Genomic DNA, 19,853 nt, shown 5'->3' with positions numbered 1-19,853 from the left:
GTGTGTGCACCGTGGTCTTTCGTCAGGTTTACAATAAGATGATAATAACCTTGAACCTGAAATATAAAAGTGAGGTTAAAAACTGCATGATTTTATTGAAGGGCTTCAGTTTCTTGTGTTCTTATCTGCCACTCACTGTCCCCTGCACCACGGTTTTGAATTGACAGGTAATTCCAGATAAAGTCAGTGACAGACATGGCTGGAATTGAGGCAGGGCCACAACGTTTGCTTCAGTCGTGAAACACTCATGCGACTTGCCAGTCAAAAGGCACCCAATTCATCTGATGAGCCAACGCCACATATTCACCCGGCGCGCCGCATGCGCTTCGGTCCGCCCACGCGCCCATTCCGAGAGGTTGGACTGCGCACGCGCCTATCCCGAGGGCCTGGACTGCGCACGCGCCCTGCGGGTGACGCGGAACAGATCACGTGCCTCCAATCCCGCGGGGTCTCGCGGTGTTTTGGCTGGTTTCCCGAGTGACCGGTGTCCTTGAGGGCGCGGCGATGGGGTTTTGGGATTCGCCCGACGGCGAAGACTGTCCGAAGAAGCTGTGGGAGACGACGCGGCTTGGTGCTGGCCTCGGTAAGGTACAGGCCCCGGCCTGGCGAGAGTGGAGGCGGCGGCGGCCTGAGGAGAGAGGTGGGGTGGGGGGGAAGGAGGGAGGGAGCTGGAGAGAGGAGGGGGCGGAGCCGGAGAGAGGAGGGTGGGGGGAGGGAGCCGAGAGAGGAGGGTGGGGGGAGGGAGCCGGAGAGAGGAGGGTGGGGGGAGGGAGCCGGAGAGAGGAGGGTGGGGGGAGGGAGCCGGAGAGAGGAGGGTGGGGGGAGGGAGCCGGAGAGAGGAGGGTGGGGGGAGGGAGCCGGAGAGAGGAGGGTGGGGGGAGGGAGCCGGAGAGAGGAGGGTGGGGGGAGGGAGCCGGAGAGAGGAGGGTGGGGGGAGGGAGCCGGAGAGAGGAGGGTGGGGGGAGGGAGCCGGAGAGAGGAGGGGGGGGGAGGGAGCCGGAGAGAGGAGGGGGGGGGGAGGGAGCCGGAGAGAGGAGGGGGGGGGAGGGAGCCGGAGAGAGGAGGGGGGGGGAGGGAGCCGAGAGAGGAGGGGGGGGGGAGGGAGCCGGAGAGAGGAGGGGGGGGGGGAGGGAGCCGGAGAGAGGAGGGGGGGGGGAGGGAGCCGGAGAGAGGAGGGGGGGGGGAGGGAGCCGGAGAGAGGAGGGGGGGGGGGGAGGGAGCCGGAGAGAGGAGGGGGGGGGAGGGTGCCGGAGAGAGGAGGGGGGGGGAGGGAGCCGGAGAGAGGAGGGGGGGGGGAGGGAGCCGGAGAGAGGAGGGGGGGGGGAGGGAGCCGAGAGAGGAGGGTGGGGGAGGGAGCCGGAGAGAGGAGGGGGGGGGAGGGAGCCGGAGAGAGGAGGGTGGGGGGAGGGAGCCGGAGAGAGGAGGGTGGGGGGAGGGAGCCGGAGAGAGGAGGGTGGGGGAGGGAGCCGGAGAGAGGAGGGTGGGGGGAGGGAGCCGGAGAGAGGAGGGTGGGGGGAGGGAGCCGGAGAGAGGAGGGTGGGGGGAGGGAGCCGGAGAGAGGAGGGTGGGGGGAGGGAGCCGGAGAGAGGAGGGTGGGGGGAGGGAGCCGGAGAGAGGAGGGTGGGGGGAGGGAGCCGGAGAGAGGAGGGTGGGGGGAGGGAGCCGGAGAGAGGAGGGTGGGGGGAGGGAGCCGGAGAGAGGAGGGTGGGGGAGGGAGCCGGAGAGAGGAGGGTGGGGGGAGGGAGCCGGAGAGAGAGGAGGGTGGGGGGAGGGAGCCGGAGAGAGGAGGGTGGGGGGAGGGAGCCGGAGAGAGGAGGGTGGGGGGAGGGAGCCGGAGAGAGGAGGGTGGGGGGAGGGAGCCGGAGAGAGGAGGGTGGGGGGAGGGAGCCGGAGAGAGGAGGGTGGGGGGAGGAGCCGGAGAGAGGAGGGTGGGGGGAGGGAGCCGGAGAGAGGAGGGTGGGGGGAGGGAGCCGGAGAGAGGAGGGTGGGGGGAGGGAGCCGGAGAGAGGAGGGTGGGGGGAGGGAGCCGGAGAGAGGAGGGTGGGGGAGGGAGCCGGAGAGAGGAGGGTGGGGGGAGGGAGCCGGAGAGAGGAGGGTGGGGGGAGGGAGCCGGAGAGAGGAGGGTGGGGGGAGGGAGCCGGAGAGAGGAGGGTGGGGGGAGGGAGCCGGAGAGAGGAGGGTGGGGGGAGGGAGCCGGAGAGAGGAGGGTGGGGGGAGGGAGCCGGAGAGAGGAGGGTGGGGGGAGGGAGCCGGAGAGAGGAGGGTGGGGGGAGGGAGCGGAGAGAGGAGGGTGGGGGGAGGGAGCCGGAGAGAGGAGGGTGGGGGGAGGGAGCCGGAGAGAGGAGGGTGGGGGGAGGGAGCCGGAGAGAGGAGGGTGGGGGGAGGGAGCCGGAGAGAGGAGGGTGGGGGGAGGGAGCCGGAGAGAGGAGGGTGGGGGGAGGGAGCCGGAGAGAGGAGGGTGGGGGGAGGGAGCCGGAGAGAGGAGGGTGGGGGGAGGGAGCCGAGAGAGGCGGGTGGGGGGAGGGAGCCGGAGAGAGGAGGGTGGGGGAGGGAGCCGGAGAGAGGAGGGTGGGGGGAGGGAGCCGGAGAGAGGAGGGTGGGGGGAGGGAGCCGGAGAGAGGAGGGTGGGGGGAGGGAGCCGGAGAGAGGAGGGTGGGGGGAGGGAGCCGGAGAGAGGAGGGTGGGGGGAGGGAGCCGGAGAGAGGAGGGTGGGGGGAGGGAGCCGGAGAGAGGAGGGTGGGGGGAGGGAGCCGGAGAGAGGAGGGTGGGGGGAGGGAGCCGGAGAGAGGAGGGTGGGGGGAGGGAGCCGGAGAGAGGAGGGTGGGGGGGAGGGAGCCGGAGAGAGGAGGGTGGGGGGAGGGAGCCGGAGAGAGGAGGGTGGGGGGAGGGAGCCGGAGAGAGGAGGGTGGGGGGAGGGAGCCGGAGAGAGGAGGGTGGGGGGAGGGAGCCGGAGAGAGGAGGGTGGGGGGAGGGAGCCGGAGAGAGGAGGGTGGGGGGAGGGAGCCGGAGAGAGGAGGGTGGGGGGAGGGAGCCGGAGAGAGGAGGGTGGGGGGAGGGAGCCGGAGAGAGGAGGGTGGGGGGAGGGAGCCGGAGAGAGGAGGGTGGGGGGAGGGAGCCGGAGAGAGGAGGGTGGGGGGAGGGAGCCGGAGAGAGGAGGGTGGGGGGAGGGAGCCGGAGAGAGGAGGGTGGGGGAGGGAGCCGGAGAGAGGAGGGTGGGGGGAGGGAGCCGGAGAGAGGAGGGTGGGGGGAGGGAGCCGGAGAGAGGAGGGTGGGGGGAGGGAGCCGGAGAGAGGAGGGTGGGGGGAGGGAGCCGAGAGAGGAGGTGGGGGGAGGGAGCCGAGAGAGGAGGGTGGGGGGAGGGAGCCGGAGAGAGGAGGGTGGGGGGAGGGAGCCGGAGAGAGGAGGGTGGGGGGAGGGAGCCGGAGAGAGGAGGGTGGGGGGAGGGAGCCGGAGAGAGGAGGGTGGGGGGAGGGAGCCGGAGAGAGGAGGGTGGGGGGAGGGAGCCGGAGAGAGGAGGGTGGGGGGAGGGAGCCGAGAGAGGAGGGTGGGGGGAGGGAGCCGGAGAGAGGAGGGTGGGGGGAGGGAGCCGGAGAGAGGAGGGTGGGGGGAGGGAGCCGGAGAGAGGAGGGTGGGGGGAGGGAGCCGGAGAGAGGAGGGTGGGGGGAGGGAGCCGAGAGAGGAGGGTGGGGGGAGGGAGCCGGAGAGAGGCGGGTGGGGGGAGGGAGCCGGAGAGAGGAGGGTGGGGGAGGGAGCCGGAGAGAGGAGGGTGGGGGGAGGGAGCCGGAGAGAGGAGGGTGGGGGGAGGGAGCCGGAGAGAGGAGGGTGGGGGGAGGGAGCCGGAGAGAGGAGGGTGGGGGGAGGGAGCCGGAGAGAGGAGGGTGGGGGGAGGGAGCCGGAGAGAGGAGGGTGGGGGGAGGGAGCCGGAGAGAGGAGGGTGGGGGGGAGGGAGCCGGAGAGAGGAGGGTGGGGGGAGGGAGCCGGAGAGAGGAGGGTGGGGGGAGGGAGCCGAGAGAGGAGGGTGGGGGGAGGGAGCCGGAGAGAGGAGGGTGGGGGAGGGAGCCGGAGAGAGGAGGGTGGGGGGAGGGAGCCGGAGAGAGGAGGGTGGGGGGAGGGAGCCGGAGAGAGGAGGGGGGGGGAGGAGCCGGAGAGAGGAGGGGGGGGGGAGGGAGCCGGAGAGAGGAGGGGGGGGGGAGGGAGCCGGAGAGAGGAGGGGGGGGGAGGGAGCCGGAGAGAGGAGGGGGGGGAGGGAGCCGGAGAGAGGAGGGGGGGGGAGGGAGCCGGAGAGAGGAGGGGGGGGGGAGGGAGCCGGAGAGAGGAGGGTGGGGGGAGGGAGCCGGAGAGAGGAGGGTGGGGGGAGGGAGCCGGAGAGAGGAGGGTGGGGGGAGGGAGCCGGAGAGAGGAGGGTGGGGGGAGGGAGCCGGAGAGAGGAGGGGGGGGGGAGGGAGCCGGAGAGAGGAGGGGGGGGGGAGGGAGCCGGAGAGAGGAGGGGGGGGGGAGGGAGCCGGAGAGAGGAGGGGGGGGGGAGGGAGCCGGAGAGAGGAGGGGGGGGGGGAGCCGGAGAGAGGAGGGGGGGGGGGAGCCGGAGAGAGGAGGGGGGGGGAGGGAGCCGGAGAGAGGAGGGTGGGGGGAGGGAGCCGGAGAGAGGAGGGGGGGGGGAGGGAGCCGGAGAGAGGAGGGGGGGGGGAGGGAGCCGGAGAGAGGAGGGGGGGGGAGGGAGCCGGAGAGAGGAGGGGGGGGAGGGAGCCGGAGAGTGGAGGGGGTGAGGGGAGGGAGGGAGGGGGGGAGGGGAGTGGGGGAGGGGAGTGGGGGGGAGGAGGGAGGAGGGAGGGGAGGGGGATGCGGGGGGGGGCGGAGGGGAGGGGAGGGGGATGCCGGGGGGGGGGGGTGCGGAAGGGAGGGCGCCGGAGAGGGGGGAGAGAAGGATGAAGATTTAAAGGATTAAAAAATGCAGGATGGGTTAGAATTTACTTTGCATCTGGCGTGGGGAGGATTCAATAAGAACGGTTTATCCCATTCCCTTTGAAGGTTAAAAGATAAAGCTGTAAAGCCTCTAGGAATAGGCCAGGGAAATGACACCAAGCCACTGTCTCATGTACTCTCTCTCAACTTATCACTTCTGGTCTGCTCCAATGGCTTCTAACCTCATTGCTTCCTAATCCACACTGCCCTGTTCTACCTCTTACCCCAGATCCACGAACTCAGTTGTCCTGGCAGCCCGATTGTTTCTGCACGCACTTGCCCTACTGAACTGGTATTTACTTACCTTGACTCATGTTTCCCTGGTCTGTCCTTCTCCACCAACATCTGGGACACTGCACACACCCTCTATTACTTCAACTATTTCTAGTTTCTTGAACTCAATTGCCTCATGTTTACCTTTGCCATCCAATCATGATACACCTCCATCTACTGTAGACCTCAAGAAGAGGTTGCTGCCCGCCGAACTGTGAGGCGCCAAGATGCACGGTTTGAGGCGATATCAGCCCACTGGCCATGGTCAATGTGGCAGGCACCAAGAGATTTCTTTAGGCAGTCCTTGTACCTCTTCTTTGGTGCACCTCTGTCAAGGTGGCCAGTGGAGAGCTTGCCATATAACACGATCTTGGGAAGGCGATGGTCCTCCATTCTGGAGACGTGACCTACCCAGCGCAGTTGGATCTTCAGCAGCGTGGATTCGATGCTGTCGGCCTCTGCCATCTCGAGTACTTCGATGTTAGGGATGAAGTCGCTCCAATGAATGTTGAGGATGGAGCGGAGACAACGCTAGTGGAAGCATTCTAGGAGCCATAGGTGATGCCGGTAGAGGACCCATGATTCGGAGCCGAACAGGAGTGTGGGTATGACAACGGCTCTGTATACGCTTATCTTTGTGAGGTTTTTCAGTTGGTTGTTTTTCCAGACTCTTTTGTGTAGTCTTCCAAAGGCACTATTTGCCTTGGCGAGTCTGTTGTCTATCTCATTGTCGATCCTTGCATCTGATGAAATGGTGCAGCCGAGATAGGTAAACTGGTTGACCGTTTTGAGTTTTGTGTGCCCGATGGAGATGTGGGGGGGCTGGCTGATGGAGGACCTCCGTTTTCTTCAGGCTGACTTCCAGGCCAAACATTTTGGCAGTTTCCGCAAAACAGGACGTCAAGCGCTGAAGAGCTGGCTCTGAATGGGCAACTAAAGCAGCATCGTCTGCAAAGAGTAGTTCACGGACAAGTTGCTCTTGTGTCTGGGTGTGAGCTTACAGGGGCCTCAGATTGAAGAGACTGCCATCCGTGCGGTACCGGATGTAAACAGCGTCTTCATTTTTGAGGTCTTTCATGGCTTGGTTCAGCATCATGCTGAAGAAGATTGAAAAGAGAGTTGGTGCTAGAACACAGCCTTGCTTCACGCCATTGTTAATGGAGAAGGGTTCAGAGAGCTCATTTCTGTATCTGACCCGACCTTGTTGGTTTTCGTGCAGTTGGATAACCATGTTGAGGAACTTTGGGGAGCATCTGAGGCACTCTAGTATTTGCCAAAGCCCTTTCCTGCTCACGGTGTCGAAGGCTCTGGTGAAGTCAACAAAGGTGATGTAGAGTCCTTTGTTTTGCTTTCTGCACTTTTCTTGGAGCTGTCTGAGGGCAAAGACCATGTCAGTAGTTCCTCTGTTTGCACGAAAGCCGCACTGTGATTCTGGGAGGACCTTCTCGGCGACACTAGGTATTATTCTATTTAGGAGAATCCTAGCGAAGATTTTGCCTGCAATGGAGAGCAGCGTGATTCCCCTGTAGTTTGAGCAGTCTGATTTCTCGCCTTTGTTTTTGTACCGGGTGATGATGATGGCATCACGAAGGTCCTGAGGCAGTTTTCCTTGGTCCCAGCAAAGCTTGAAAAATTCATGCAGTTTGGCATGCAGAGTTTTGCCACCAGCCTTCCAGACCTCTGGGGGGGATTCCATCCATACCTGCTGCTTTGCCACTTTTCAGTTGTTCAATTGCCTTATATGTCTCTTCCCTTAGAGGTCCTTAGTGGTGCTAGTCTTGTGGTAACTCTACCTCTTACCTGGTGGCAGCAGCGAGAATAGCGTGTGCTGGGTGTTATAGATCCTTGGTGATTGTGCTGCTCTCTGACAGCAGCATTCCCTGTAGATGTTCTCAATAGTGGGGAGGATTTTGCCTTTGTCCTGGGCAGAGCTTTATGTTCAGGGGTGTTGGTGTCCCCATACCAGACCATGATGTAGCTGGTCAGCACACTTTCCACCACACAAGTGTAGAAATTTGCCAGGGTTTCTGGTGTCATTTCCAAACCTCTGCAAGCTCCTGAGAAAGTAGATCTGCAGACATCCTTCCTTCACTTCCACATCGCATTCCATTGCCAACATGTCTGTCCATGTCTCGTGTGCTGCAAAACCACATATTCCTTCTGGGCTTCCTCGAACCGGATGACATTAAAATCAACTTCTTCGGTTTCTGAGGATGCCACCCCCACCCCCATCTTTCCTTGGATTTCTTTTCCTCTAGCTCTGTCTTCTCTTTTCCCTCTGTCTCTTTTCATAGAACCAAAAACAATCCCCTCCCCCAATCAATTCTTGCTATTCCTCTCCTGTCCTTTTTGTCATCCAATTAACACCCTTTGTTGGTTTGCACTCTTTCCCATTCTTCCCTTTTAACAGCTTTTTAATATCGTCCCTTTCCTATTTTTTACTCACATCTTCAGGAAGGGTTCAAGCATGAAACATCGGAAATATATCTTTACCATCTATGGACGATGCGAGAACTGCTGAGTTCCTCCAGCATTTCTGTGTTTTTAACTGAGATGAAAGAAATTGCTCTATAAAAGTTTACACAGGTCACACCTTCTACATAAACAAAAAAAATTGCTGGAAATATTTGGCAGATCGTGTAGCACGTCTGGAAAAAGAAACCATGGATGTTTCAGATCTCGTGCTGGAGGAAGTTGGCAAGGCCATGGGAAAGAAATAAACAGCTGACATTTCGGGCCTGAGCTCTTCTTTGGGTATGCCAAAAATCAGGCCAATATCCAAATGAGAAAAATGCTAGATGACCTGCTAAGTTCCTTTAGCACTCTGTGTTGCTCTAGTCCTCTAGAATATGCAGACTCCTTGTATACCTCCAATCCAGGACTCGTCATCGGAATTGACTCAGTTCTGACAAAGGGATCTGGACATAAAGCAGTAACTGTTTCTCTTTCCACAAAAGCCTGATCTGCTGAGTGTTTTTCAACATTGGTGTTACCAGATCAGCATTTGTTAACATTTTCATCCAAAGACTTCAGTTTTGTTACAAATAAGGAAAATATTTGTTGTATTTTGTGTATTGTGAGCATGCCTATGTTTATGGAAACAAAATGTTGAGATTTTAGAATAATTTTATAAATGTGCTTGAAGATGTTTCACTGATTCATTGATAAACAAACAAATCTAATTTCTGGCATTGAATGTAGGTGTGGTTTTCTCCTGCCTCTGTTCATGTCTGAGTGTGTGTGTGTGTGTGCGCGCATGTCCACATTTATCTTTAAACTACAGTTTTAGCTCTTCCATTCCTTCAAATTTGCTTCTTGGTAAATTTGTCTGATTTAAAAGAAATTCCCATGCAAAAAAACTTGATAAATACAAATAAGACAATAAATTACTCATTTGCTTTTTGAGCTGGGCCTAAAAGAACCATGTCATTATTTTAATGAAAATCAAGTCTGTTATCACTGCTGTCCCCAATAATATTTAGCTCACATTTTATGATTTTCAAAGTCTCTTAATATTTTGCTACTTCTTTTAATATAGATTAAAACATTTCCAAACTTTTTCATAACTTTTTCACCATGACCTATTGGCTACCTGAGCTGCTTTCTTTAGTATTATCTTACCTTGATTATGACTGTTTTATCTGGGGAATTTTGCTGTATTCAAGGTGTTAATTCTGATTGAGCATGGATCTACAACTTTTCAGAATTTGAATCTTAATTGAATCAAGATGGTTGGTGCTGGAAATGGAATGAAACATTTGTGGGTCATTGAAGTACAAGTCAAGGAGGGGAGCAAAGGTCAGGACCTGTTTGCAGAGGAGGTCTTGGTTCTTGTGCTTGGAAATTGGATAAATATCATAAAATGTTGTGGCGTCAGAAGTGAAGTCCTTGTTGTCACTCTCCATTGATAAATCCTTGTCCAGTTTAAAAGTTGTCATTTACTCTCTGTTTTATTTGCAACTAGTTCCTCAGGAGATACTAGTTCCTCTAATATCTCTCACTGGGCGACACAGTTAGCGTAGCGGTGAGCGCAATGCTTTTACAACGCCAGTGACCCTGGATCGCATCCATTGCTGTCTGTAAGGAATTTGGATGTTCTCCCAGTGTCTGTGCGGGTTTCTTCCAGATGCTTCAGTTTCCTCCCACCCTTCAAAATGATCGGGTGCTTAGGGCTAATTGAGTGTAATTGAGCAGCACGGGCTTTCTGAGTGGAAATTTCACCACCACTTCTCATGGTACTCAAATTGACCAATGCAAGCAATATATTTGTTCCGAACAGACAATACCTACATTTGCATTGGGAAACAGGCAATAGAGAGTTCTTTTTAATGCTGTGAATTTACCAGATTTAATTTCCATTTCAATGCACGTAATGTCAAAGCAAGGTTAATATCATCGGTGTAAACTTTCCTACAATAACTCCAATAATAAACATAGGCTTGTGGGCAGGAAGGGCTTGTTGTTATGCTTATTATATTTAAATTAAATTAAAATAATTTAAGAATTTATGAATAGAATATCCATCTATCAGCTATTTGATCATTTGAACTCAAAAAATATATTTATGGGGTGGAGTGAACTGAATCCAGAAATAATGTAGGCAGTTTAGAATGAGACCTACAGTATGTGTGGGACAAAGACACTCTTTTCCTTTATTTGCCCCTGTGCTCCACAGTTTTACATTTGTAATCAAACCATTCACATGTAATTAAAGTGCACATTGCAGATTTTATCAAGGAGATTGGTATAGATTTTGGTTTGACCCTGTAGAAATTACAGCACTTTTTAATACATAGTCCCCTCATTTCAGGGCACCATAATGTTGGGGACATTTGGCTTCACAGGTATGTTTAATTGCTTCATTGGTGCTGGTATGAAAGAGGGATTTCAGAAGCCCTTTGGCTTGGGGGGGAAAGCTGTCTCGTAATCTGGTCATGAGAGCCTGAAATCTTCGGTTCCTCTCCCCGGATAGTAGGAGGGAGAACAGATTGCGGGTTGGGTGGAGTCCTTCATGATGAAACCTTTCAGGATTGTTACTGCATGATTGTTAAGAGTCATTATTGTGTCCTTTTTATAGGTCTTGTTGGTTCAGCATATCATATTGTGGCATTGCCACCTAAAAATGCATTTGATGCTGTGCAACGAGGAGTCAATGGGACCATGACAATGGGTAAGGATATGTTAAATGCTCATTTCATATTTTTATTATGATTTTATTATGGAACATGAATCTGTGGGAGGCTTTCTGTTAAGGTACTTGAATCCCAAGCCCATTTTGAACTAGTGAGGGGATTATGGTAGAATGTCTAATTACACTGTAGTTTATTGACTTTTTGACCATTTTGAATATGGACTTTAAATCATGAGAATGTGCTTGTTTGTCTAGTTTTATATATACTTTTGTAGTAGATGAGATGATTTAAGTTGAGTTTAAGCATTGAAACTACTTGGACCAAGGGATTATAAACATCAGAGGAATATTACAAGTAAAGAGCAAAAGAAATGAAGGCTTCCCTTTAAAGATGTGAGTCTGATTTTTTTCAGTGGTTGATGCCCATATTTGTGCCTGAAAAGGACCTGGGGCAGGTGAAAGTTCAAATTTATTATTAACATACAATTGTATAAATATAACTGGATGAAACAGTGATCTTTAGTCCTTGGTGTAAAAACATGCAAACACGTATATAGACATAGCACACATATTTACAAGTGATTTATAAAGAAGTACATGTATAAAAATAAATATATTGTTAAATAAATAGTGGAGTCTTGGAGGGATTATCTGAGCTGTTCATCAGTCGTTCAGCAGTCTCACTGCCCATGGGAAGATGCTGTTTTTCAGCCTGGTGGTTCTGGCTCCGATATTTCGGTATCTCTTTCCCAATGGGAGTGGCTGGAAGATGCTATGTGCGGGGTGTTAGGGGTCCTTAATGATTTTTCAAGCCCTCTTCAGACAATGATCCCAGTAGATAACTTCTGTGGAGGGTAGGGAGACCCTAGTGATCCTTTCTGCAGCTCTTGTGATCCTGTGGATTGACCTCTGATCCAATGTTCTACAGCAATCATACCACAATGTGATGCAGCTGGCCAGGACACTCTAAATAGAGCTACTGCAGAAAGTTGACAGGATGGTGGGCGGTAGCCTGCCTGCCTCAGTCTTCTCAGGAAATGATACTATATCAGTTTAATGGAGAAAGTGAATTGAAGTGCAAGAGAAATTGAATGTCTAATATTTAAATCACTGTTGAAAGCTGAGAAGATTCCTTTTATTAACTTCTAGATAATATAATAATTTAAACTATTATACAACCTGGTAATTGCAATTATGTTAAACCCTGGGGAAGACTTCCATTGCAAAAAAAATTAAGCATTAAGCGGTTTTCATCCATGATTATGGTAGGATATTAGTGATCCATGCTGCATTCTACTTTTGAGGATGGAATTTAATTTGTATAATTAATGCATGTTTGGAATATGCTCAATCTGGCTATTTTTTTTGATGTGCTTTTTAATGCAAAATCACCCACCTAATTAGCAGTACCTGAGTTTACAGTACATGTTAAAGACTATTCAGAAGAATGTAATAACCAAATCCACTTTCTTGCCTTTCAGCTACACTTGGTGCAATATTTGGAATAACCACCTGCCTAACTGCACATTTACGAGGAACAGACAATGATCCGCTGAATTATTTTATTGGAGGCTGTGCTTCAGGAGTCCTCTTTGGAGTAAGAAGTGCGTTCATTGGTGTTTCAGTTCAGTAAATTTCTAATACAGGTTCTAGAAAAGATGTTTCAAACCCTTTACCAAGCTTCAAGTTTATTACCACTGCTGCACTGTAGAAGGGGAGTGGAATTTGCAACCTGTTACCACTGTGGACGATGCTAGTCACTGATCTCAGTTTCTTGCCTTTTGTGATCTTTCTCAACAGGAATTTGCATGAAGTTCTGGGAAGAAAGCTTTTTGGATGAAAATGCTTCTCATGATGTAGAGGGTTACCATAAAGTCAGACCTAGTCAGAATTGTTAAAAGCTTTTAAGGAAAAAAAGGAAATATTTGACATGTATTTTTAAACTAAAAATCTATTTGAAATTCTTTTTAAATTACCAAATTCTGACCTGAGACTTCTGATGCCACTTCCTTCTATTACAATCATTATGAGAACACCTCTTGTATCTTTTCGCATTCAGTAATGTATTGCTGATAGCAGTTTCTAAATTCCTGATATTGCACATGTCTAGAAGCAGAAGTTGCTGTCAATTACCAGGGATACTGGTTAACTCTGAGGATTTTACCATTGTTACTCTACAAAATTCTGAGGTTTAATGTAGCATAAAAGTTGATTAATAATGATCACCTAATTTTATAATATTGTTACTTTTTTTGGTTACTTTTTTGTTAAGTATGATGGTGAGTGGGGAGATGTAGCTCAAGGACTTGTGGGTCATTTCACATTAAAAACTCAGGCAAGTACTTTTGAATACAATGAATGATTGACTCTACTGTCCTTATCTATCATCTTTCAAAGTTCCCTTGCAGTGTGCTCCAGACACATTTTTATGTGAAAGAGTTAAACAGTTACTATAGATGTAACTACAGTTGATTGTAATTACAATTACTTCAATATGAACACGAGATTTTCACATGAATTGTCACCTAACCTGCTACCAAATTTGTACATATTTTCCCAACATATGGGTTTGGAGTTCTTTTTAATTTCTCTTGTGGTCCAGCTGTGACTATCCTTTCCCATGAAGTTTTTATGCTAAGGAAGGGAATATGTTTGTTGTAAGCTATTGACTTTTCAAATTAGGGTTGTTTGTTTTTGTCATCTTAGTCTATCATAGCCCTGTCTGGTACTGCTGTAGTTTCCATTCCATTTGTCTTGTGTATTCAGATATTTTTGGAGGCTAAAGACAATTCTCACTTGTATTTTCTGTCCCATGATGTTTCTTGATTCCATTTAAATTTGGATCTTGATTTTTATCAATTTCTCTCGTGGGCTATCCTCCTTTTTCCATTTTACTCATCTCTTCTAAAAGTTAGTTAATTCCCAATCTCGGCTACTTCTAGCCATGTTTCATTTAATTTAGACATGTAGCATGGTAACAGGTCCACATGCCCTTGCTGCTCAATTACACCCAGTTGACCTATATCTGTGGTACGTTTGATAAAACCGGACGGAGCACCTGGAGGAAACCCATTCAGACACAGGGAGAACATACAAACTTTTTGCAGACAGCAGTGGATTCAAACCCCAGTCGCTGGCACTGTAACAGTGTTGTGCTAATCAGGCTGCCCATGTTGGGGAATGATGAAGTCCTATCACAAAGGGTGATGTTTAGTTAAGTATTGTGCATTGAAAAATTGCTTTCTAGTAGATGAAAGGTTAAAAGAATTTTTTCTTTAAAAAAAAAAAGTTTCCCAGGCATAATTTTAAAGAACTAAAGAGTTATCTATGGAACCTTGACCAATTTTTAGTTCTGAGGTTGTGTAAAGCATAATTTTAAATGCCTGTTTTTTTAAAACCATGCAGAGACTGACTTATGGGTGCTGCTGTTTCAATTGTTGTCCACTAGATGGCACCAGATGTTTTTTTTTCTTATGGCCTCATGCAAGCTTATTTACTGAATTAAAGTAAAATTTTAAAACCTGGTGATTTCTATATCCCAGTTTGTTTCTTCATTGATTTTGATATGCATTGAAACAATGGCCTCTTTTAGCCTGGATACTGATATTTGAGGCATGGTTAGCATCATCCCAATCTACCATACCTATATAGTTTCCATTGTTTAGATTTAAAATCCTAGTCTTGTGGTGAACTACCAGTAATTTGCTTTCAATTCTCCAGAATTTGCTTGGTCTTTCTTGAAGCCTCTTAATGACTATGTTAGCATTGGAGCAGTGCAGTTAGGATAGGATTTAGCAACCTGGATTCAAATCTGTCACTATCTATAAGAGGTTTGTGAGTTCTCTTCATGACTGCGTGCGTTTCCTCCGACCCTCCAAAAATGTATGGGGTTTGTAAGTTAATTGTTTGGGGGGTGCGGGTTCATGGGCAGCAGGGCCTGTTACCATGTTGTATCTACATTTTTTTTTAAATTGCAGTTTTTGTGTTTTAATCTTGCTATTGTGTGTGCATACAGTGCTGTCTGGTAAGTTCGTAATAGGAAATTAATGTTTATTTCTTCCTATCAGTGGTTTTGCAGAAAGCCATTATAGCGTGAAGAGTTGAATAGCCTCCTGTGTAATAACTATTCTCTGATTCTGTAGGATTTTTCTTATGAGGCAACGGACTGTTGCAGTTCTAATGGAATGCTTTTTTCCCCCTTCCCCAGCTCACAACTACCTGACTGGCACTGGAGCTTGTCTGTCTCTGGGTGCTGTCGCAGCTCTCACAAAGATTGGGAAAATGGAAGGCTGGCGTATATCTGGACCCCCCAGACTTTGAAAACAGTTGAAGAGGCACAAATTTATCTTGTCCATTAAAAAGAATCTAAATTCTGCTTCAATGACTCTTCATGCTGATAGTTTTCGCTATTAAAGCAGAGTCCAAATAACTAAATGAGTGGAAATAACTGTGTCCTCTCTTGGTCCCTCTTGAATTTCCTTTTGGAGAATTTTGAGTTTTTTTTTCCTGACCTTGAAGAGTTATTTTGCTGTATAGAAATTAAGGTCATTTGTTTTATACTGAGAGTTATCCATCAGAAGCCTATATCAAATCTTCTCCATCTTTAATTATCAAGTAGCCTTGAGGACCATTACACTGTTGAACCTATGATCAGTTTTCGATCCCTCACCTTTCCCAGTTCTGTCAAAGAATCCAAAACTCTGTATTGTCTTTCATTTTCCACAGATGTTGCCTGACTAGAATTTTAACAATGATTTTTGTTTTGGTTTTAAATTCTCATACTTTACAGTGACCACCATGGCTTTGATCTACTCTTTCCATAAACTCCTCTAATCTCCTAATGATAACTCTGATTCTCTAATTCTGGCCTCCTACATAAACCAGCTTTAGTTATTGGAAATTATGTTGTTGACAGTCTATGTGATGGTTGAGGAGATAGGTTTGAGGTTTGTTTCATTGACCATTGCACTAAATATTAGTATGAACAGCAGATGGTAATATCCATTGTCACCATCTTAGTATTATTGCTTTGGTGGTTGATGTGGGCTGTAACTTGGATTGGGACACAAGAATTTAAAAAAAAAGCACAATATGGAATGTGTCATCAACCCCTTGTCATTAAATAGATTATTTTTTTAACCTGAGTGGTTCCACATCCTTTGATTTCCTTACGGATTCAAAAGACTTGGGTACATACCTGAGTATTGGTAAATGAACAGGCATAGATATGCTCTTTCCAGGACCATAAATAATTGCAGTACTCTGAATCTTTTATTAAAAACTAAACATGTAATTTTACATGTTAAAAGGTTGGTTGGTTGATTAATTCAAAAAAGTTTCTTTTTCAGCAGGTCAAAAATGTAAATATAAGTAGGAGGAGGAGTCAGGCCCGTCGAGTCTGCTCCGCCATTTAAAAAGATTATGGCTGATCTGGCCCTGGACTCTACTCCACCTGTCCTTATCAGCCATAAATGTCATGTGCAAAAATCGAACTGTCTTGAATGAGGCAGCTACTGCTTCTTTGCACAGAGAATGCCACAGATTCTAAATTCAGAAGTTTCAAGAGATGCAATAAGGGCGGATGGAAAAGAAATCAAAAGAGAAAGTATGTAATTAGATAGAGGTGGAGAGAAATAGACTGGAATAGCTGTTCATGGAAAGAATGTTAAAGACCAGACAATTACAAAAGCTATTATAGATGTAAATGGATGACAAATGCTATTTAAGGTGCCAGAGGGAAAAAAAATGGCTTGAACATGGTGCGAATCATTCATCCAAAGATTGCTCTTGGCTGTACTGGAAATGGGGAGCTGGGGGGTGGGGTGGTGGTTTTAGGGTTGAAAATACAAGTAGCTCAGTCATCATGTTTTACTGGGCATGCCAGGGGACCTCCAAGTTATGTCAACAGCTGATGGAGTTCTGTGGACTTTGAAAAGAGACAGAAATTTATCTGTATGCATAATTGTCTTAATAGCTGGTCAATTTTCACGGCCATCTGGACCTCCACATTCTCTCATCCCCTAAACAAGTCTCCATTGTGTAGCAGTGTTTAGAAATAAGTTGATTCTGCCAGCCTATGCCAAGCAAGTCTCTGGAAGTCCATGAAGGAGACTTAATAATTAACACAGTTGTGAAATTTGCTTACCTTGCACTCCTGACCAGCTGGCTTCCCCATTACCCACCTGTCATCATAGACAGACTTCCTCAACTTTAACATAGTTTAATTTGCAAGGTTGTGTATACAATGATGATATCTGTTGACTATTTTTGAAATCGCTTGGGTTAATAATGACATATCTAATAGTAACATCTCACACAGGTACACAAGTTTGTCCAAATGTTTTAAGGTGATGTAAAAATGTTGCAATGCATTCCAAGTTGGAATGATACGGAATGCAGAATCGCTGGGATCTGATTAATTTAGTGTTAGATTCTATGCTTTTTTTTAAACTTTATTTATTCGTTCAAAAAACAAATAATATGACATATGCAGCAATTAAACATATACATGAACTTTTTTTATATATAGATAAAAAAGAAAAAGAGAAGAAAATCCGCCCCCCTTCAGCCAACTCTCCTAAGGAGAGCCATAAAAAGAAAGAATATTAAAGAAAAAATTAAATATACATATTAAAATTTAATCAATATAAATTGAAATGTAAATATTCTGAGTATAACAGCCATTTATTAATAAAAAAATTATAATTATGCAAAACATGTAATTTTTTCCATTATTAAACAATACTTCATCTCATTATGCCATCTATTAATATCAATCATATTTGTATCTTTCCACGTACTAGCAATACATTTTTTCGCTACAGATAAAGCTAAATATACGAAAGCAAGCTGGAACTTATCTAATATCAAACCTTTCAGAGGTTGCAAACTACCCAATAAAAATACTGTTGGATCTAAAACTATTTTAATCTTATACAGGTATTCTAAAAATGATTGAATTTTCTTCCAAAAAGATTGTATATGTATACATAACCAAACAGCATTAAAAAAAATTTCCAACTGTATCACCACATCTAAAACACAAATCTGATTTCAGGTGTCAAATATAATTGATGTAAAAAATTGTAATTAATCATTGCATAATGTGCATTTATCAATCTAGTTACACTATCATAACAGATATCTAACCAATCATCTTCAGAAAAAATAAAACCAATATCCGCTTCCCATTTAATTTTAGATCTATCCCAACCATTTTTATCCATACCATCCTGTAAGATTTGACACATAGATGAAATATAACCTTTCTCTGGTACCTTCATAAGAAAAGTCTCAAATTTAGGTAAAATCATATCTCTACCAAACATACATTTTACCAAAGATCGAATTTGATAATAAAGAAATAAAGAGTTCTTATCAATACCAAAACCTTCCCTCATCTGATTAAAAGATAAAAACTTACCCTCTTTAAAACAATCTCCCAAATTTTTCACATCTTTAAATCGCCAATGCAATAAACTTTGATTATGTATTGAAAAAGAAATAAGTTGATTATACAATGGAGTCAAAACTGATAATTTACCCCTAGAGCCTGTCATTTTATTTTTCTTTATCCATAACTTCATTAAATGTTTTATTATAGGCACATTATATTGTTGTAACAAAAATTGATGTATTTCAAACTCAGAAATACTTGCCATCTCAATTTTAGCCCAACTAGGAGGCTGTACCAAATCCATCAATAAACTAATAAATTTAAGTTGGGCTGCTTCATAATAATTTCAAAAATGTGATAAACGTAGTCACCCTAACTCGTATTTCCAAGTTAATTTATTCAAATCTTGAAATTTTTTTTTATCAAATACAGAATAGATTGAAACAAATATTGAAAAAGTGGAAAGATATTCATCTTAATTGTATTTATCCTATCCATTAAATTAATAGGTAAATCTTTCCATTTAATTAAATCAGTTTTAATTTTTTTCATTAACAGCATTATTTAATATATATAAAGATTGATAATTAACATTCAAAATTATACCCAGATATTTAATTCGATAGTCCACTTCAAATTTATATTCTTATAAACTGAATAATCTTCACTTATTGGTAATATTTCACTTTTTTCCCCAATTAACTTTATATCCAGAAAGACATCCATATTGTGTTAAACATTCCTTCAAGTGCAAAAGTGACTGAGCTGGGTTTATTAAATACACCAATACATCAACAAATAAATTAATTTTATACTCCTCATCTAAAACTTCCATACCTTGTATCTGTGTATTTTGACTTATCAATTGTGCTAAAGGTTCAATCACACGCAAACAAAGCTGGTGATAAAGGACAACCTTGACGAGTTGATCAAGTTAACTCAAACCATTTGTCAATACTCTAGCTACCGGTTTACTATATAGAGCCCTAATCCAACCAATAAAAGAAGGACCAAACTTAAATTTCTCCAAAACTTTAAACAAAAAATTCCATTCAACTCTATCAAATGCTTTTTCTGCATCTAAGGATATCACCATCGGTTTATCTAAAGATTGCCGAAATCTATTAAACTAATCACATGCAAAATGTTATCTGAAGCATATCTATTTATAAAACCTGTTTGATGAATATGAATCAACTTAAATCTATTCGCTAATATTTTAGCTATTATTTTATAATCTACATTTAACAACAAATTGGTCTATGTGAACATACTTTCAAAGGTTCTCTATTTTAGGAATTACTGTAATTAAAGCACTAGAACAAGACTCAGGTAATTCATAATGTTCTCCAAGTTGACAATACATTCCCAAACACTAGATAAATCATCATAAAAAAATTTTATAAAATTCAACTGAAAATCCATCATCACCAGGCGATTTACCGTTTGGCATTTCCAGCATAGCCATTTTAATTTCTGAATCAGTAAATGGTTCTTCTAACTCCTGTATATCTGCATCCTCTAATATCGGTAAATTCAACTGTGATTTAAAAAAAAAACAGATCAATCGTTCCAGTTTCTTGTTTTCTTCAGATGTATATAACTTTTTATAAAATGAATAAAATTCATCATTAATCTCACGAGTTTATAAGTAATAAGAGAATTACGTCTAACAGCATTAATAGTCCTTGAAATCTGTTCTTTCTTTAATTGCCATGCAAATACCTTATGTGCTTTCTCTCCCCATTCGTAATACCATTGTTTAATCCTATTAATCACACATTCAAATTGATAAGATTGCAAAGTATTATATTTCAATTTCAACCTAGATAATTCTATTTTCTGATCTTCTGCAGCATCTTTCTGAAATTCCTTTTCTAACTCATTGATCTGTTTCTCTAATTCAAGACTCTGATTTAATTGATTCTTTTTTTTATTTTAGAAGTATAATTATTTCTCCTCTCAAATAGGCTTTCATAGCATCCCATAATACAACCTTACTTTGAAAAGAATTAGAATTTTCTTCCAAAAAAAATTAATTTGTTTTTTCAAAAAATCAATAAATTCCATATTTTTAACAAATAAATCTCCAAT

The 19,853-nt window shown here is 46.1% G+C and overlaps 1 protein-coding gene across 1 annotated transcript; it reads left to right on the top strand.

Annotated features, from left to right (window-relative positions):
- Window positions 1–410: 410 nt before the first annotated feature.
- Window positions 411–14,738, top strand: ndufa11 (NADH:ubiquinone oxidoreductase subunit A11). The gene is made up of 4 exons (XM_069927942.1): window positions 411–583; window positions 10,310–10,402; window positions 11,845–11,967; window positions 14,571–14,738. Exons 1-4 carry the CDS (start codon window positions 505–507, stop codon window positions 14,681–14,683), a joined length of 408 nt encoding a protein of 135 aa, XP_069784043.1. The 5' UTR covers window positions 411–504; the 3' UTR covers window positions 14,684–14,738.
- The last annotated feature ends 5,115 nt before the right edge of the window (window positions 14,739–19,853 follow it).

This window comes from Narcine bancroftii, chromosome 3 (assembly GCF_036971445.1).
Source record: "Narcine bancroftii isolate sNarBan1 chromosome 3, sNarBan1.hap1, whole genome shotgun sequence".
Classification (NCBI taxonomy): Eukaryota; Metazoa; Chordata; class Chondrichthyes; order Torpediniformes; family Narcinidae; genus Narcine; species Narcine bancroftii.
This window is presented reverse-complemented; position numbering and strand designations above follow the sequence as displayed.